The sequence below is a fragment of the Notechis scutatus genome, chromosome 6 (assembly GCF_049901735.1).
Source record: "Notechis scutatus isolate UNSWTSFEM ecotype Mainland chromosome 6, rNotScu1.2, whole genome shotgun sequence".
In the NCBI taxonomy this organism is placed as follows: Eukaryota; Metazoa; Chordata; class Lepidosauria; order Squamata; family Elapidae; genus Notechis; species Notechis scutatus.
In genome coordinates this window covers 28,745,426-28,766,114 of record NC_142014.1, presented here as the reverse complement: position 1 = coordinate 28,766,114, position 20,689 = coordinate 28,745,426, and the positions used below count along the sequence as shown (strand labels likewise).

At 43.7% G+C, this 20,689-nt stretch overlaps 1 protein-coding gene across 2 annotated transcripts in view; it reads left to right on the top strand.

Moving 5' to 3' along the window:
- Positions 1–2,707: 2,707 nt before the first annotated feature.
- LRRK2 (leucine rich repeat kinase 2) overlaps positions 2,708–20,689 on the top strand; it is a 103,948-nt gene continuing 85,966 nt past the window's right edge. For both annotated transcript variants that reach the window (XM_087967784.1, XM_087967783.1), the window contains exons 1-5: positions 2,708–2,975; positions 3,073–3,158; positions 8,353–8,462; positions 16,298–16,386; positions 17,441–17,575. In XM_087967784.1, the coding sequence (XP_087823910.1) occupies positions 2,801–2,975; positions 3,073–3,158; positions 8,353–8,462; positions 16,298–16,386; positions 17,441–17,575 (595 nt within the window). In that variant the 5' untranslated portion in view covers positions 2,708–2,800. The remainder of the gene's footprint in view (positions 2,976–3,072; positions 3,159–8,352; positions 8,463–16,297; positions 16,387–17,440; positions 17,576–20,689) is intronic.

Below are 20,689 nucleotides of genomic sequence, written 5' to 3'. Positions count from 1 at the left end.
AGCAAAGAAAAGCACTAGAGGTATTCCTCGATTTACAACCATGATTGAGCCCAACATTTATATCACTAAGTGAGATATTTGTTAAGTGGGTTTTTCTGCATTTTACGATTTTTCTTGCAGAGTTTGTTAAGTGAATCACTGCCATTAAGTTAGTAACATAGATGTTAAGTGAATCCGGTTTATCTGTCTGTCTTATCTATCTATCTATCTCTATCTTATCTTTATCTAATCTATCTCTCTTATCTTTATATATCTAATTTATCTAATCTTATCTCTATCCATCTAATCTATCTTTATCTATATATTATCTTTATCTATATATTATCTTTATCTAATCTCTTATCTTTATATATCTATCTAATCTTATCTCTATCCATCTATCTTATTTTTTATATCTTATCTTATCTATCTATCTATCTATCTATCTATCTATCTATCTATCTATCTATCTATCTATCTCTATCTTTCTCTATCTCCTCCTATCTTTATATATCTATCTAATCTCTATCTATCCATCTAATCTATTTTATTTTTATCTATCTTTTTATTATCTTTCTCTATCTCTATCTTATCTTTCTCTAATCTCTCTTATCTTTATATATCTATCTAATCTTATCTCTATCTATCCATCTATCTTATTTTCAATCTATCTATATATTTATCTATCTCTATCTTATCTTTCTCTATCTAATCTTATCTCTATCTATCCATCTATCTCTCTAATCTTTATCTATTTAATCTACTCTATCTTATCTTTATATATCTATTTAATTTTATCTCTATCTGTCCATCTCTCTTATCTTTATCTCTTATCTTTATCTATCTCTAGCTTATCTATCTCTATAATCTATCTCTAGCTTATCTTTATCTATATCTTTCTCTATTTATCTAACTGATCTCTATTTTATCTTTAATCTATCTCTTATCTTTATATAATCTAAATCTATCAATATCTCTATCTTATCTTTATCTGTCTATCTCTATCTCTCTATCTATCTATCTCTAGCTTATCTATCTCTATAATCTATCTCTAGTTTATCTTTATCTATCTATATCTTTATTTATCTAACTGATCTCTATTTTATCTTTATCTAAACTATCTCTTATCTTTATATAATCTAAATCTATCAATATCTCTATCTTATCTTTATCTATCTCTATCTCATCGCTCTCTCCTTCTGTCCTATCTCTATCTCTATCTTTATCTAATCTATTTAATCTCTCTCTCTTATCTTTATATATCTAATCTATATCTATCTATATCTCTATCTTATCTTTATCTATCTAGCATTCATTCATTCATTCATCTGATTTTTATCTAATCTTTATTATTTTTATAAAGAGCTCAGGAGGGCCTCATAGCTAAATACTCCTCCTATTTTTCCCACAACAACAACCCTGTGAGCGACTGGCCCAAAGTCATCAAGCGGGGCTTTCCTATATTATCCCTTATTTAGACCAGGTGGAATACATTTTGGAGGCTTTGATGAAACAACTGGCACTGTCATATTGCAGACATTAACAGGGCTCTTCTGTTCGAGGGTTGCTACTTCAGCAACCAGGAGCACTTTTTCTGTCTGGCGATTTGGGGAGAACACGAGGGAAGCTTCTTTGCCCCCCCCTCCCAAAGGGGAAGCGGGGTGTGGGAGTGGAACAGCCAGAATGAAATGCTGTCCTGCAACCTCTCGCTCCCTCCCTGAAATGCTTTTCCTAACTCAGAGCTTTGAGCTGTCAAAGAGAACTGGCATTATTTTCTAACAGCAGTTCTAGCAGTTTAATTCTTGGAGGCAAAGGGGAAGGGAAGGGAAGAGAAGGGAAGGTGGGAGGCAGGAAGAAAGGGAAAGAAGAAAGAAAAGGAAGAAGAAAGAAAAATGAATAAAGGAAAAGAAAGAGAAAAAGAAAGAGAAAAAGAAAGGAACAAAGAGAAGAAAAGAAATATAGAGAGAAAGAGAGAGAAGGGAGGGAGAGAGGGAGGGAGAGGGAGGGTGGAAAGAAAAAGAAAGAAAGGGAGGGGAAAGAGGGAGAAAGAAGGAAGGAAGGAAAGAAAGAAGTAAAGAAAGAAGGAGGAAGGGAGGGAGGGAAAAAAAGAAAAAGAAAGGGAGGGGAGGGAGAGAGCGAGACCAAGAAAGAAAGAAGAAAAGAAAAATAAAATGAGAGAAAGAGAGAAAAAGCAAGGAAGGAAAGAGAGAGAGAAGAAAGGAAGGAAGGAAGGAAGGAAGGAAGGAAGGAAGGAAGGAAGGAAGGAAAGAAAGAAAGAAAGAAAGAAAGAAAGAAAGAAAGAAAGAAAGAAAGAAAGAAAGAAAGAAAAGCAAGGAAGGAAAGGAGAGAGACAAGAAAGAAAGGAGAGAAGAAAGAAAGGAAAGAGAGAGAAGAAAGAAAGTGAGAGAGAAGAAAGGAAGGAAGGAAAGAGAGAGACAGAAAGAAAGAACGTGAAAGAAAGAAAGAAAAGAAAAGAGAAAAACTTTCCGGGGACCATCCTCTGTGCCCTTTCCGCACTCCTCTTCCCCATTTGCTCCCGGGCTCCGCTCGGCAGCCGCCCCCGCTCGGCCTCGGGCCGCGGAGCCGTCCACCCGTCCCAGCGGCTTCCCCTCCGCTTCTCCCTTTCCTTCCTTCCTCCCTCCCTGCCTCCTCCTCCCTCCAGCCGGGGAGGAACTCTCCGGGCGCCATCTAGGGCTCCTTCCTCCGCCTCGCCCGACCCGACCGGGCTCCAGAGGAGGAGCGCGGGGCGAGCGGGCAGGCCGAGCTGGCCTGAGGAGACTTTGTTTTTTTTCCCCCCCTCAGGCAGGCGGGCCGGCCGGCCATGGCCAGCGGGGCGCCGGGCCCGTCGTCGTCGTCGTCTGAGGCGGACGAGGAGCGTCGGGCGGCGGCGCTGCAGAAGCTGGTGGTCCGGCTGCGGAACCTGCAGGAGGGGAAGCAGCTGGAGAGCCTCTTGCAGACGCTGCAGGACCTGCTGGCCTTGGCCGGCCTGCCCAGCGGTAAGGGGGCGGCCGCCTCTGACTCCCCTCTCCGAGGGTCCCGCGGAAGGGACGGGAACAGGACTCTCAGGCTCCTCTCCTCCTGCTTCCCCCTCAGGTGCCCGGCTCTTCCGCGACGGGAGCGTCTACGTGCCTCTGCTGCTGGTGCTGGTGTCCTACCTGAGGGTGGGGAGAGTGCAACAGGTAAGGCAGCTGCCCTCCTCCCCTACCTCCTCTTTGTAACTCTCCTTCGATCTTCTGTCTATCTCCTCCTTTTCCTCCTCCTCCTCCTATCTTTTTTTCTATCTTCTCCTTCTCCTTGTAAGTCTCCTCCTTCTATCTTCTTCTCCTCCTCCTCCTCCTTCTATCTTCTCCTTGTTGTAAGTCTTCTCTCTCTCCTATCTTTTTCTTCTTCTCTTATCTTCTTCTCCTATCTCCTCCTCCTTCTATCTTCTTCTCCTCCTCCTCCTATCTCCTCCTCCTATCTTCTTCTACCTTCTTGTAAGTCGCTTCCTCCTCCATCTCCTCCTCCTCCTCCTTCTATCTCCTTCTATTCCTATCTCCTTCTCCTATCTTCTTCTCCTTCTCCTATCTTCTCCTATCTCCTCCTCCTTCTATCTCCTCCTCTCCTTCTATCTTCTTCTTCTTCTATCTTCTTGTAAATTGCCTCCTCCTCCTTCTATCTTCTCCTTCTATCTCCTCCTCCTTCTATTATCTTCTTCTATCTCCTTCTCCTTCTATCTTCTCCTTCTCCTTGTAAGTCTCCTCCTCCTCCTCCTCCTCCTGGACAGCCACAGGAATGGAATAGGGTCTCCTGCTTAAGCCGGGGTTGGACTAGAAGGCCTTCAAGGTCCCTTCCAACTATTCTGTTATTCTCCTTGTCCTTCTGTGCCTGTCTACTTTCTCTTTCTTTCCTTCTCCTCCTCCTTTTTCTGCTCCTTCTCCTTCGTCTCCTTGTAAGTCCCCTCCTCCTCCTGGACAACCGCTAGAATGGAATAGGGTCTCCTGCTTGAACAGGGATTGGACTAGAAGACCTTCAAGGTCCCTTTGAACTCTGTTATTCTGTTATTCTCCTTGTCCTTCTGCTACTGTCTACCTTCTCCTTCTCCTCCTCCTCCTCCTCCTGCCTGCATTTGCAAGCTCAGCATTATTTTATCTGCTGCATCAAAAAGAGAGAAAGAAAGAGAGAGAGAGAGAAGGAAGGAAGGAGAGAGAGAGAGAAAGAAAGGAAGGAAGGAAGGAAGGAAGGAAGGAAGGAAGTCTCAGGGAGATGGAATGTGTCACAATTCACTTTCTATTCCATTTGGGGCAAAAAAAAATGATGCTTTGACATAATATTGACTGTGAAACAGAACTTCTGTTTTTTAATTATTATCTTTTAAAATAGGCTGCCTCTGTACCCTCCTTACAGTTTGAAGAGATGCATAAAATAAGAATCTAACAAGTGGCTTTGGGACTGCTGTTTGATGAGAGGCATGTTGCTATAAACAGTGGCCTAACTGTGGGGAAATATCATAAGGAAATAATTTCTCTTTTAAACCAAAACCTGATTTAATTACCATAGTAAAACAGTAAGACATAGGTAAAATGTCCCACTATAAATGTTCCTTAAATAAAAATAAACTACAATTGGACAGGATGTTAACAGAAAGCAAAGCCATTTGCTTGCATGTGTGTGTGTGTGTGTGTACACACACACACACACACACACACACACACACACACACACACACATACTGCTCAAAAAAATAAAGGGAACACAAAAATAAGACATCCTAGATCTGAATGAATGAAATATTCTCATTAAATACTTTGTTCATTACATAGCTGAGTGTGCTGACAACAAAATCACACAAAAATTATCAATGGAAATCAAATTTAGCAACCCATGGAGGTCTGGATTTGGAGTTACACTCAAAATTAAAGTGGAAAAAAACACTACAGGCTAATCCAACTTTGATGTAATGTCGTTAAAACAAGTCAAAATGAGGCTCAGTAGTGTGTGTGGCCTCCACGTGCCTGTATGACCTCCCTACAACACCTGGGCATGCTCCTGATGAGGTGGCGGATGGTCTCCTGACGGATCTCCTCCCACACCTGGAAAAGCATCTCCCAACTCCTGGACAGTCTGTGGTTCAACATGGCATTTGTGGGTGGAGCGAGACATGATGTCCCAGATGTGCTCAATTGGATTCAGGTCTGGGGAACGGACGGGCCAGTCCATAGCATCAATGTCTTCATCTTGCAGGAACTGCTGACACACTCCAGCCACATGAGGTCTAGCATTGTCTTGCATTAGGAGGAACCCAGAGCCAACCGCACCAGCATATGGTCTCCCAAGGGGTCTGAGAATCTCATCTCAGTACCTAATGGCAGTCAGGCTACCTCTGGCGAGCACATGGAGGGCTGTGCGGCCCCCTAAAAAAATGCCACCCCACACCATTACTGACCCACTGCCAAACCGGTCATGCTGGAGGATGTTGCAGGCAGCAGAACGTTCTCCACGGTGTCTCCAGACCCTGTCACGTTTGTTGCATGTGCTCAGTGTGAACCTGCTTTCATCTGTGAAGAGCATAGGGTGCCAGTGGCGAATTTGCCAATCTTGGTGTTCTCTGGCAAATGACAAACATCCTACACAGTGTTGGGCTGTAAGCACAACCCCCACCTGTGGACGTCGGCCCCTCATACCACCCTCAGGGAGTCTGTTTCTGACCGTTTGAGCAGCCACATGCACATTTGTGGCCCGCTGGAGGTCATTTTGCAGGGCTCTGGAAGTGCTCCTTCTGTCCCTCCTTGCACAAAGGCGAAGGTAGCGGTCCTGATGCTGGCTTGTTGCCCTCCTAGGGCCTTCTTCATGTCTCCTGATGTACTGGCCTGTCTCCTGGTAGCGCCTCCATGCTCTGGACACTACGCTGACAGACACAGCAAACCTTCTTGCCACAGCTCGCATTGATGTGCCACCCTGGATGAGCTGCACTACCTGAGCCACTTGTGTGGGTTGTAGACTCCGTCTCATGCTACCACTAGAGTGACAGCACCGCCAGCATTCAAAAGTGACCAAACCATCAGTCAGAAAGCATAGGAACTGAGAAGTGGTCTGTGGTCACCACCTGCAGAACCACTCCGTTATTGGGGATGTCTTGCTAACTGCCTATGCTTTCCACCTGTTGTCTATTCCATTTGCACAACAGCAGGTGAAATTGATTGTCAATCAGTGTTGCTACCTAAGTGGACAGTTTGATTTCACAGAAGTGTGATTGACTTGGAGTTACATTGTGTTGTTTAAGTGTTCCCTTTATTTTTTGAGCTGTGTGTGTGTGTGTGTGTGTGTGTATATATTTGTGTGTGTTTTCTTAAGTTTTCACGGGTACTTACATGTATGATATTCAGCTTTGTTCGGGTACCTAGAAGATGAACAGACCTATGGAACAGCTGTCCTGCCCTACATAAGAGGTACTACAGACAAAATCAGTAAGATACTACACAGGCACCACATCAACACTGCCTTCAAAACAGACAGAAAAATAGCAGCCATCCTAAGAAACCCCAAAGATAAAATTGACCTGGAAAACCAAGGCATATATGAAGTCCCCTGTGCATCATGCCCTCCCACATACATTGGACAGACCAATAGAAGAATAAGTACCCACCTGGATGAACACAGAAATGCAGTAAAAAAGCTGGAACACCCTTCCTCACTAGTCCAACACATGAAAGCCACAGGTCATAGCATCAACTTCAATGGCACCAAAACCCTAGCCACTATAGAAAACCCCAGCCACAGAATTATCAGAGAAGCCATAGAGATTGAAAAAAGACCTGAAAGCATGAATAAAAGAGATGATTCCACCAGACTGTCAATTATTTGGAAGCCTGCACTCACAAACAAAAAAATCTCCACACCACAAGCCAGGCAAACACCTGGGCACAAACAGATCCCCCCGATACCTCCAGCTCAAACACACCCCAACCAGGCACCCAGATGAAACCTAGCTTCCTAACAAATGATAGCCATCCATTTACTCGGAGCCAAGCTGCACTAAAAGCCTCCAATACAGGAACACAATGTTGCCAGCCAACCAAGACAAAAAAAGCCACAAAACAGACAGAAGATATTAGAAACACCAATCAAGCAGAACACAGCAAACTCCAAGACCAATAAACAGAGACCAAGACTCCCAACCAATCAGGATGAAGAAAAAACCATTCTGGCACAGCAGTAAGCTAGCCCCAAATTTAAAACTGAAACAACTGTAAAAGTCTGACTCACAGACGAACACTATACAGAAGCCTGATGTTGGCAGATGAGATTCTGCCGAATCGTTGCTACAACTTTAAAAGCACAACTATAATGACGTGGGAAAATACCCGAACAAAGCTGAATGCCATACATGTAAGTACCCGTGAAAACTTAAGAAAATATATATACATATATACATATACATACATATACATACATATACATATATACACATACATACATACATACATACATACATACATACATACATACATACACACATATATATGTTACCAAAACACGGCACAACGAACAAGGAATCGCATGCCTGGAGTGATGTTTTTAATTGAGGGAGCAGTTGAAACACAGACGCTTAAAAAAATATGTAGTGAGAGACACACAAAAACAAACAGATTTCAAGACAGAAACGAAGTGGCTGGCATCCATTTTGTTCTGTCCAGAACTCTGTGGGTGTTTACACTTGTTTTTTGTCACAGTAAAAAAATGACTCCACTGTCAACCAGAAACCCACATTATTTCAGGTCAGGAACAAAACTCTATTTTATAATTATTGCTTGGGATTTGATGCCTTCTCCCTCACGCATTAGATGAAACAGGACAGTTTGTGTTAAGTGTGATGTCCTGGACTTGCAACAATTTGTTTAGCGATCGTCCGAAGTTACACCGGACTCACTGTACTTTACTTTAGTGCTGTTATTTTATTCTATTCTTGCATTACAAGCGAAGAAATTGACTTATTAAAAATTTACTGTCTGGGAAATAGATAACAGATAATCAGAGTTGGAAGGATCATCTAGTCCAACCCCCTGCCCAAGCAGGAGACCCTACAACATTTCTGACAGGTGGCAGTCCAGTCTCTTCTTGAAAGCTTCCAGGGATGAAGCAACTTTTGTTCCATTGGTTGATTGTTCTCACTGTCAGAAAGTTTCTCCTTATTTCCAGGTTGAATCTCTCCTTGTCCAGTTTCCATCCATTGTTCTTTGTCTGGCCTTCGGGTGCTTTAGAAAATAGCTTGAACTCCTTCCTCTCTGTGGCAGCCCCTCAAATATTGGAAGACTGCTAAATCTTTAAGTGGGACGTAAAGGAGGTTGGTGAACTGTATTTTTATAAACCAAACATTTATTTTCTGCTTTTTAGGTGGGCTGGACACTTCTTTGCAAACTGATTAAAATATGCCCAGAAGCTCTGATTCATTTAACAGCTCCACAAGGCATCGGAAAGGACTGGGAAGTTCTCGGTGTCCATCAGTAAGTATACTGTATTACACACAGACTCTAGCACAGCCTGTTACTGCGGAAGAATAAAATATTATCTTGTCTTTGAATATGAATACAATGGAGCTCAAAATGTCCATTGCTAAGCAAGAGTGAGATTTACCCCTTTCTTGCCACGGTTGTTAAGTGAATCATTACAGTTGTTAAGTCAGTCACATGGTCATTAAGTGAATCTGGCTTTCCCCATAGATTTTACTTGTCAGAAGGTCGCAAAGGGAGATCTCGTGACTCCCGGGAGGACATTGCATCCGTCATAAATACAAGCCAGTTGCCAAACGTATGAATTTTGATCACGTGATCACGGGGTCATAAGTGTGAAACGGTTGTAAGTGTGAAAAACATATAACTTAATCAGAGTTGGAAGGGACCTTATAGGTCATCTAGTCCAACCCAAAATGACAGATTTTCCAGCAAGCGGGAGACCCTACACCATTTCTGACAAATGGGAGTCCAATCTCTTCTTGAAAGTCTCAAGTGATGAAGCTCCCACAACTTCCGAGGGCAACTTCTGTTCCATTGGTTGATTGTTCTGTCAGAAAGTTTCTCCTTATTTCCAGGTTGAATCTCTCCTTGTTCAGTTTCCATCCACTATTCCTTGTCTGGCCTTCAGGTGCTTTGGGAAATAGCTTGACCCCCTCCTCTCTTTGGCAACCCCTCAAATATTGGAAGACTACCCTGTCTCTCCTGGTCCTTCTTTTCATTAGACTAGCCAGTTCCTGCAACCGTTCTTCATATGTTTTAACCTCCAGTCCCCTCATCATCCTGGTTGCTCTTCTCTGCACTCTTTCTAGAGTCTCAACATCTTTTTTATAGTGTGGTGACCAAAACGGCAGTATTCTAATTGTGGTCTTACTAAGGCTTTATAGAGTGGTATTAGTACTTCCCTTGATCTTGATTATATCTCTCTGTTAATACAACTTACGATTGCATTAGCCTTTTTGGCTGGTGCTACACACTGCTGGCTCCTATTTAGCTGGTTGTCCACAGAGACTCCAAGATCCCTCTCACAGTTACTGCTATTAAGCCTGGTTTCTCCCACTCCGGATGTATTCTAAAAAACACTCCTAAGCCACTCTTTTCAGTAATTTTGTAACTTAAACAGTCACTTAACGGTTGTAAAATGTGAAAAGCAGTCCTAAGTTCTTTCTTTCAGTAACTTTTCAGTAACTTTGAAGAGTCACTCAGTGAATGTTGTAAGTCCAGGGTTGTCTGTGCACATAGCCCAATCATCTAGCTCAGTGATGGCTGACCTTTTAGTTGTCGCATGCCGAAAGTGCACATGTGTTCCTGCACCCATAATGCAATGTGCACGCGCAACCCCCGCCCCTGCATGTGTGCATGCGACCCTCCCCCGCATGTGCTGTGCACCTCTGCATGCACATGCAACCCCCCCTGTGCATGCCCCCTGCGCATGTGCGTGCATCTCCTGTGCACGGCCCACCCCCGTGAATGCGCGGTAGCTACCTGACAATCAGCTGGCTGGTGGGAGGGGCGCACATGCATGTGCAGTGGATCTGTTCCAGGCGATGGTTCATAGGTTCGCCATCACGGGCCTAGCTGAAAATCTGTCATTTTGCTACTGAATTTTGGCAGCCTGATCTCCAGTGTGTTGTAGGCAGTGGTGGGATTCAGCCGTCTTGCACCACTTCGGCCGAACCGATTGTTAAATTGCTGGCCCCTCCCCTCCCCACCCCGCCACTTCCAGGAATCCACACGTGCCTCATTTTGGCTCCCAGGTAAGTGCAGGGAGGCCTACTAGGCCCAAAACGAGGCATGGGAATGTGTGGCATGGCTCCCCCGCGACCCATTTTTGCTCCCAGAGGGGTTCAGGAGGCTGATTGCTGCCTGTCACACACCCCTGGCCACGCCCACCATGGCCATGCTCACCCAGCTAGTCATTAGGGCAGAGAACCCGTTGTTAAATTATTTGAATCCCACCCCTGCTTGTAGGCAGGGGTGGGATTCTACCAGTTCGCACCTATTCGGTAGAACCGGTTGTTAACATTCTAAGCAGTTCAGAGAACCGGTTGTTAGAAGAAATTACTGGCCTAATCCTGTAAGGAAGGCAGGAAGGAAACATTCTGGTGTTGCTTACAAAAACTGCCTCTCTGTTAATCCTTATTACATTCTTGGCAGGACTAGACTGCCTGTCTCAGGAACTTCTCTGGAGTTTTTTCCCCCTCCTTTGCTGGTACTTGTGTGGAGTGACCATTCAATGTTACAATGGCACTGAAAAAAGTGACTTATGACCCCTTTTCACACTTACGACTGTTGCAGCATCCCCACAGTCATGGGAGGCCAGGCGAGGAGATGCATGCCTCGATGTGTGTGATGTTGAGTTGGCCACGTCCATCCAGCCAATAACATGACCACCAAGCCATGCCCACCAACTAAGCCACGCCCACAGAACCGGTTGTTAAAAAATTTGAATCCCACCACTGCTTGTAGGCCACAAACATCCTGTGTGTGTTAGCCAGGACTGCTTTTCAGATGAACACAACGTGAACAATGCATGGTCATAAAAATTTGCTTTTAAACTTCTTGGTTCCGCTTGTCTCAAAAACCCAATTGATGGAGAGGTTTCATCTGGGGTAGAATGAAAAACCCGACAGGTGGAATCAGCTAAAATTTGCCCAGGAGAAGGTCACCAGAATTAGTAATCATAATTAGATCGATGAAACAGTGGGTCACTTTATCAGTGGCTGCAGCAAAATCTGACAAACTTGATTATTCTACAACATGACGATTGAGTTGCCAAAATCGTACATTGACAGCTTTGCTGGAAGTTTGGGTTCGAATGCAGCAGAAATGACTGGGAACTAGGAAAAAAATAACGAAATATTGTGATTTGCAAATTGAAGTTGAGCAGTTATGGAGGAAGAAATCGGTTGTACCGATAGTAACAGGAGCCCTTGGAGCAGTAGAGTTGCCTAGATACATGGAAATTTTGGACTCATCGGAGCTGAATATTCTGAATATAGGTTAGGACTTGAGCTGTTAGGTTTTTACCAGTCCCAGACTGTGAATCAAATTGAAGGTTTAATAACAACAACAACAACAATAATTGTAGACACGCAGCAAGAAAAAAATCACAAAGTATCGGGACTTACAAATTGAAGTTGAGCGACTTTGGAAAAAGAAATCATGTGTTATCCCAATTGTGATTGGAGCCCTTGGGGCAATACCTGAAGGGCTGCCTCTCTATTTGGAAATTCTGAATTTATCAGACTTGAATACCCTGATTCTACAAAAAAACACCCTACTTGGAACAGCTTATATCCTCCGACTCTACCTGAACGGTTCCTAGGTCCTTGGTTAGGACTCGAGCTGTTGAGCTACCAACCAGCCCCAAAAGCTGTGAATCTTACTAAAGATTTAATAATAATAATAATAATAATAATAATAATAATAATAATAATAATAATAGACTGGCATAAACCAGTGCAGGTGGTCCCAGTGGTACTGGGCACACTGGGTGCTGTGCCTAAAGACCTCGGCAAGCACTTGAAAACAATTGGCGCTGACAAGATCACCATTGGTCAGCTGCAGAAGGCCACCTTACTGGGATCTGCTCGCATAAACCGCTGATACATCACGCAGTCCTAAATGCTTGGGAAGTGTTCAACTAGTGATTTGTGATACGAAACCCAGCATAGATATCTCGTTTGCTGTGTACACTGTCATTTTTTTGTGTATTATAATAATAATAATTTTACAAAACACATCAAGAAATTGTAGCTTCCTGCAATAACACCAACAGAACTGCAAAAAGCTGAGCTACTTGGAAAATTGTATATTTTAACTTGGTTGATACCTAGAATGCTGGCAGCAACCCATATCAACCATCAACGCCAGTCACTGGTATTTATGATACATTTTTAAATGTTCAGTTGACTGAATTTCATGGTTAATGAATAAAAGTTTATAACAATAATAATATTGTGTTTCCCGGAAAATAAGACTAGGTCTTATATTATTTTTTTGATCCAAAAGGTGCATTAGGGCTTATTTTATGTTTAGGTCTTATTTTCAGGGAAATATGATGCTAAATCTGGCTGATGATCTTAACTGGGGCTTGTTCCTGGGGTAGGGCTTATATTATGAGCATCCTGAGAAATGCTAGGGCTTATTTTCCTGTTGGATCTTATTTTCGGGGAAACGGTAATAATAATAATAATAATAATAATAATAATAATAATAATAATAATAATAATAATAATAATAATAATAATAATGGCTGAAGAGAGCATTTTTGATGAAAAGAAAGTTTCTCAGTGCTGAGAAAAATGTCAATGCTATTTTTGTCACAGAGACAAAAGAGAAGTGAGATTGTTTAACTTTCAGAAGCTGGGGCAGCTTCCCGTTCTCTGAGAGGGTGTTGGTTTGAAGGAATTACAGCAGGGTTTTTTTTTTTGTTTTTTGTTTTTGTAATCTCAGTCTGCCTCTGGCCTGCCTGAGACAGGGTGGGGTGAGGGAGAGAGCCAATTAAATCCGTCAGTAAGTGAGATACTTAGAATAAATCTGTGCAGAAACTGTCTAGTGAGCTTTTACCCTAAGAAAGAAAAATATTTGTTTTGTTATATTGTCTAAAGGGGTTCAACCCCAGTGAAGTTTCAAAGAATGTTGGGTTCTAGAATGAAATCTATCCAAAGGATTTCATTATTAGCTTCCTGTACACACTTCCTTGACTTATGACCACAATCGAGGCTAGCATTTCGGTTGCTAAGAATGTTGTTGTGGTTCACCAGCAGCCTGTGCAGACGGCAGCAGAATTGGACAGTGGGGAAGAACATGGGCCAGTCCGGGAGTCTGGGGAGGATTCGGACGAGGGTCCTGCGTCTGACACAGAGATGGGGCCAGGACCATCTGAGAGTTATGTGCTGACTCCTGAGTCTCCAGAATCAGACAGCAGCGAGGCAGAGGAACAAGGGGACCCTGTTCCCAGTGCGTGTGTGTGCAGAGCTGCCAGAAGGCAAGAGTAGCTAAGACAAAAGGGGCAACTTGGGAGTAAGGCTGGGAGGTGATTGCCCCTCCCCTGAGGTATAAAGGAAGTACAAAGGTAGGAAAACCTTTGCAGGAAGCAATGTTGTTTGCTCTGATCAGTTTGGACTCTGAAAGCTCCATGGTGAATTTGTTCTCTGTTTGGTTTTGAAAGACTAATTGGAACTTTAGTCATTGGCAGCACTTCAAGTCAGGTAAGGTGCGTTCTTATCATACATTTTTCGAAGAACTTTGGCAGACGTTCCTGGGACTATTTATAACTGGTTGAATCTCATTCCGGGCTGTGAATGATGATAATTCACAGCCATTGAACTAAAATAAAGGGTCTTGGATTTTATGTGTGTTTGTTGGTGTCTCAGGAAGCCTTGGTCAGAACAGTTGTGCCCCATTCTAAGACCTTTCTCGCTGCAGTGATTAAACGAATCACTGCAGCTGTTAAGTTAAGCTGTTAAGTACTTATGATGGTCACAGTGTCATGCGATTCCCTTTTGAGACCTTCTGACAAGCCAAGTCAATGGGGGAAGCCGGATTCGTTTAACGACTGGGTTACGAACTTAACAATTCCAGAGATTCACTGAACCACTGTGGCAAGAAAGGGGGTAAAATGGGGCGAAACTCACTTAACCAATGTCTTACTTAGCGACGGAAATTTTGGGGCTCAGTTGTGGTCATAACTCAAGGACTTACCTGTATTCTACAGATTAATGGAATGCCTTGTGTGAAGGAATGTTTTATTTTGTCTGCGCTGAATCTTCCAGTAATTATAGTCAATGCCTTAATGTTTTGGTACAGACACACAGTGGCATGCCCCTGTTGGAGTCTGAACCCAAGGAGGAAGCCGAACAGCTGACAGGGAGGGGGAGTGTGGCTCCGTTGGCTGTGGAGGAAACTGGGGTGGGCAGAGCAAGAGAAAGGTAGAACAAGGGAGAGGGAGTTCAGACCCAGGCCCACCCCCTCTTCATCCTAGGACACGCAGGGAGGAACGGAGAAGAGAGCAACGTGGGTTGCGTGGCTTACCGGGGAGGAAAGGGCCCTGATTCCCTTCAGTAGCCACAGCTGGGAATGAGAGTTTAAAAGAGATGCATCCTGAGTGCAGCAGCTGCTAGGAACAAACGTGAGTTTATCTTGTGTTGACTTTGGTTATCTGTGTTCCTGGCGTCCTCCCAACCATGTTGAGTTATTGCCGTGCCATCACGCCTGGAATTTCTTCTCCTGCCCTGCCGGACTAATTATCTCATTTTTCCTTGATTGGACTTATAGTTACAGTTTTTGTTGACCACGTTATAGACTTGATTCTCTGCAGCCAAAGGCTGTTCCTGGGAGAGTTTTTCTCCAGCCAGAAGGTAACCAGGACTTTGGGGGCAAAGTTGGAACTAATAAAGGGGCTCCTACTGATTATCTGACTGTGTTGCCTTTGTGCCACACCCCTTTGGTTCCTCACACACAAATACACACACAATCCTCCATGCAGTGTTAATTACTGTTAGCCTGAAGATCTTTTTCCTGAATGGTTATAGACAGTTCAAACCTATTTTCTGTATGTGAGTTTTTGAGTTTTGCTCTGGTTTGCATCACTCTGCACAATCAGATAGGATGGGCGTTTGCTTTGGTTTTTTAAAAATTACTCATCCGATATGAAGAGATCCGGGAATTGTTCACAATCAGTTTTGGTTTCACTATTATGAATAATTTGGCATCATTCACAGGGCTTGGCCTTCTGACCAGTTCATTCCTAAATCCAAACAGTTTGTGAACAAACCCAAGAAACAATGCACACACAATTCTTTTGGGTCTCCTATCCTTGTTTTTTCTATGCAGAACATTTAAGATTAGCCATTTTCAAAAGAAGAATTTGTGGTTTCAACTCGAGCCAGGGTTGGACGAGAATAAATAAAAAATGAGATCCAAACAGTTATGAGGAAGGAAGAATATTTAGTATATACTTACACTTTCAGATGCCTTGGTTATTTTTTTTTACCAATGTATGTTGGTTGGGTAATTGAGAATTGTGGCTAAATGACTATCCTGATATGTGGCATCTAAATTGCATTTGTTGGAAACGGATAAATTTTGGTTAAATATGTCTAGGATAATGTTCTCTCTCTCTTCCCCTCTCTTTCTCTCTCTCTCCGCTCTTTCTCCTTCCCTCTCCTTCGCTCCCCCCTCTCCATCCCTCCCTCCCTCATCCCTCCTCTCCATCCCTTCGTTCCTCTTTCTCTCATTCTCTCTCTCCCCCCTCTCTCCCCTCCCCTCTCTCCCCTCCCTCCATCCCTCCCTTTTTCTCTCCCTCTTACCCCTCTCCCTCCATCCCTTCCTCTTTCTCCCTCCTCCCTCTGTCCCTCTTCCTCCCTCTTTCTCTCCCCTCCCCTCCCCTTCGTCCCTTTCTCTCATTCTCTCCCCCTCTCCCTCCCTCCCCTCTTGCCCCTCCCTCCCTCTTCCCCTCCCTCTCTCTCCCTCCCTCCCTCTTTCTCTCTCTCCCTCTCCCCCCTCTCCTTCTCCCTCCATCCCATCCTCTCTCTCTCTCTCTCTCTCTCTCTCTCTCTCTCTCACACACACACACACACACACAAATTTAAGCCAAAACCAACAAATCACATTATCATTTAGCATGATATGTAAATCCAACAATGATTATTTAAAAAAAGGAATGGTCAGTGATTGAGGAATAGAAATTTCAATTGCTTGCTTGTATGTGGGAACATTATGCTTATCTGAATCCACAAGTATGCCTGTTCATTTTACTGTGATTTTGTAGCTAACATATTTTGGATTGCAATTAAGATTTCTTCTTCTTCTTTTTACTTTAGGCAAATTCTCAAGATGCTTAAAACCCACAATGCTGATGTGCATCTTTCAAAGGTTGGCTTGAAAGCATTAAATCTGCTTCTTTCTTCAGGTGCGTAATTTTTCTTAAAATGTATAGGCACATGATATAATGTTAGTGGTTCAAGACCTTCATTATTCTCTGCCTGTTTATTGTTCTTCAAACCCTTGCATATGAAACGATGGGGGGGAAAGAATATTCTTTTTAATTTGTATATTTTGATGGGTTGATTAAATGCTACTACTGCCGACTCTTTTGAGGTAGAACTTTGTGGGGTCCTTGGTACTGTCTGACTTGGTGGTTTTCTTGCAGATGTTTCATTACCAAAGCAGGTAACATATTATCATCCCTGTTATCTTTGTCCCCTACTGGTTCCAGTAGAGTGTAGTGGAATGGAACGGATGGAACGGATGGAACAAAACAGAATATAACAGAACAGAACAGAATAGAATAAATGGAATGGAATGGAAAGGAATAGAAAATAAAATAGAAAATAGAATAGAAAATAGAACAGAAAATAGAACAGAAAATAGAATAGAAAATAGAATAGAAAATAGAATAGAAAATAGATTAATAGAAAATAGAATAGAATCTATGAAATGGAGCGAGTGGAGTGGAGTGGAGTGGAGTGGAGTAGAGTAGTAGAGTAGAGTAATAGAGTAGAGTAGAGTAGTAGAGTAGAGTAGAGTAGAGTAGAGTAGGGTAGAACAGGGTCTCAACCTTGGCAACTTTAAGAGTTGTGGACTTCAACTCCCAGAATTCTTCAGCCAGCATTCCTGGCTGAGGAATTCTGGGAGTTGAAGTCCACAACTCTTAAAGTTGCTAAGGTTGGAGACCCTATAGAGTAGAGGAGTAGAGTAGAATAGAGTAGAGTAGAGTAGAGTAGAATAGAGGAGAACAGTACAGTACAATACAGTACAGTACAATATAATACAATGCTCAATTAACAACCATTTCACTTAGCAACCAAAAATTTTGGGCTCATTGGTGGTCATAAGTGAAGGACTACCTGTACTTCTCTGGGAATAATACTTTTAGATATATATATGGATTTGTATTGATGAAAGCAAAATGAACACGATACTTGTAAGCCAATGATCTCCAGAGTTTTCCTTGTATCGTTTAGATGAAATCACACTTCTTCTCTTAGAGGAAGGGACTGATATATTTCTATTGATATTTGATGCCATGGATACTTTTCCTGATCATGAAAAGATCCAGAGATACGGATGCAAAGCTTTGCACATGCTTTTAGAAAAAGGTAAGCTGTAGAGTCGTCTGCATACATTTTCACAGTTGTGGTATTGCTTCGTAAAGCCGGTAAGAAGGTTACAAGACCCCCAGGGACAAGGGGAGAAAAAAAAATTAATAATACTATCACTAAATTCTCAATAGGATCCTTTTAGTCTCTGATTTTCCATGCACTGTTTTGTCTAACCCGGGGGTGTCAAACTAGATTTCTTTGAAGCCCGGATCAACATTTTAGTTGACATTTTAGTCCACGGGCCGGCTGGGAGGGGAGGAGGAGAGGGGACAGACACCCCCAGCAGCACCCTGTGTTCTGACCCAAACCTTGGAAACAAACACCAAAGTGAGGTAACAGCAAAACCTTTTATTGATTCTTTACAAATTCCGTGCCTTCACAATTAAAAGGCTGTTTCAAACTAATTGTCTCTGATAAGAACGAGCCTTGCCAAGGTGGTGCAAGGCTGCCAAGAACACGAGATAAAGTTGCCAAGAAATATTTCAAACACAAAGAGTCTCCAAACACAAACTAAGAGAGTCCGAGCGTCCACAAGGCTTGAGTGCAAGAACTTCTTTGCTTCCTGCAAAGAACTCTGGTTTCTCAGCTGGCTTTTATCTCTTAAGGGAGGGGCCATTAACTTGCAGCCTCACTTCTGAGTTGCCCATGCTGCTGCAGCTGCTCTTTCCTTCGAGCAGCTCTGCACGCACACGCACAGGCTCCTCGGGGACCACCTCATCGCTGCTGCCAGCCTCCACAATCTCTGAAGGCAGCATTCCACTCCCTGATGGTCCTGGCCCCATCCCTGCATCACATGCAGGCCCCTCATCTGAGTCCTCGCTTTCTGAGATCTCAGCCATCCACACCTGCTGCCGGTGAATCACAACACCCTGCCGGCCAAAATGGCCCGCCCATGCCCTGTTTTCGGCCCGGACAGCGTCCTGCAGCATCTTGCCGGCCAAAACGGGGTGGGGGGGTGGGAGGGCCGTTTTGGCCATCAGGATGTTGCAGGAGGCCTTCCAGGTTAAAAATGGGGGAGCAGGAGGGCCGTGTGTTGCCCCCCGTGCCCCGTTTTGGCTGCCCATGGACCAGTCCTTTGCTATTTCCAGGCCGACCCCGTGGGCCAGATTTAAGGCCTTGAGTTTGACACATACACCCCGGTCTAACCAGTTGAGAAGACAAATGCTTTCTGAATCTGAGACTCTGCAATTTTAGGTTAATGTCAGAGATGGTTCTCACCTGGTCAGAGGCAAAAAACAACCTGCTATCAGATCCGACCCAATTCAAAAACAAGAAAAAATGATGGGAACTGGGCCTCGTGTCCAAAAGAGAAGTATATTTAACTTTTTGCATAGGTCAGAGAAGGAACAGAGAAGCAAAGGATTTTAAATACCAAATTCCATGTAAATAAGGCTCTCGTTTTAAGGGACGTGGTGGCTCAGTGGCTAAGACGCTGAGCTTGTCGATCAGAGAGGCCGGCAGTTCGGCGGTTCGAATCCCTAGCGCCGTGTAACAGAGTGAGCTCCCGTTACTTGTCCCAGCTTTCTGCCAATCTAGCAGTTCGAAAGCACGTAAAAAATGCAAGTAGAAAAATAGGGACCACTTTTGGTGGGAAGGGAACAGCGTTCCGTGCACCTTCGAAGGCGTTTAGTCATGCTGGCCACATGACCATAGAGACGTCTTCAGACAGCACTGGCTCTTCAGTTTTGTAACAGAGATGAGCACTGCCCCCTAGAGCCGGAAATGACTAGCACGTATGTGCGAAGGGAACCTTTACCTTTTACCTTAAGGCTCTCATTTAATATGCTGGAATTCTTTTATAATGTTCTTTTTTAAACTGTTGTGGTTGGTTTATATGTGTGTGGGGTTGTTTTTTGTTTGAAACTCAAGGCAACTTCATCATGCACCCTTCTTTCATTTTTACTCATAACGATCACCCTATATTATAGGTTGAACTGAGCAGCAATGACTAAGTTGTAAGACAGGGGTATCAAATTCAAGGCCAGACATGGCCCGCAGGATGCTTAGATCTGACCCGTGGGGCCAGCCTGGAAATAGTACAGGACTGGCCCGCAGTGCCTCTTCTAGTGAAAGCAGGGCATGGGGGCCCCATGTCTGCCCCATTTTTGGCCAGGACTGCTTCCTGCAGCACCCTGCCAACCAAAATGAGCCCCCCCCCCCCGTTTTGGCCAGCAAGAGGCTGAAGGTGACCACCCAGGCCAAAAACAGGGTGCGTGGAGGTTCCCCATTGCCCCCCCCCCCCCATGCCCCATTTTCACCAGCAGGGTACTCCAGGAGGCTGGCGGTCCTGCCTCCACCCCCAAGCCAGCCCACAAAGGACAACTACAATTCTGATCCAGCCCTCCAAGAAATCCAGTTTGACAGCCCTGTTGTGAGCCACTCAAAAGAGGTTCTTTTAAAGAACTGTGGCGTCTTCCAGAAGCTTCTATTTTCCACTTGCTTATGCAAAGCGTAGAGCTTAAAACCAACCCAATCACAATTTTATAGGGTTGCAACCTTAACGTGCACATCTAAAGGCCTTGACAAATCTTTCGCCCACGACTATAAATAACTTAAGAATTAAATAAATAGTTATTCCCTAAGTTTACTTGCACGGCGATCAACAGATCTGAGAGGGAATGGCGTTTCAAGACATTCCCAATACAGCCGTGTAAGAAGATCTTGTGGTTTAAGAAACGGCCCGGGCTACACAATTAATCAGGGAAATAATATTGTGCCTTGAATTAAGAAGGTATCTCTCGGTTAGAGCAGGTTGGTGCTAGGAACATTCTGTCCTTCAATAAAGAAGGAAGAATATTCAACTTTCTGGGCATTAACACTCTGTGGTATTTAAGGAGCATAAACTATTCTAAGTATCTTGCAGGTTTAGCAAAGTCATTATTGCACACTACACTTTCGTGGAGTAGTTATCGAAGTCTTTCAAATTTCACTTTAATGCAGCTCTGCGTTTGCCCAGTTGCCCTTAACAGTTTTCTGACCTAGGCTTCCCAAAATCACAAGGCAGACTCCTCGTCCCGACAAAACCCCTTTTTATTTAGGCTAATGTGAATTCCTCTCATTCATATCTGGCAAAGTCCCGGCAAACAGTCTTTCAAGGGTGAATTGCAACCA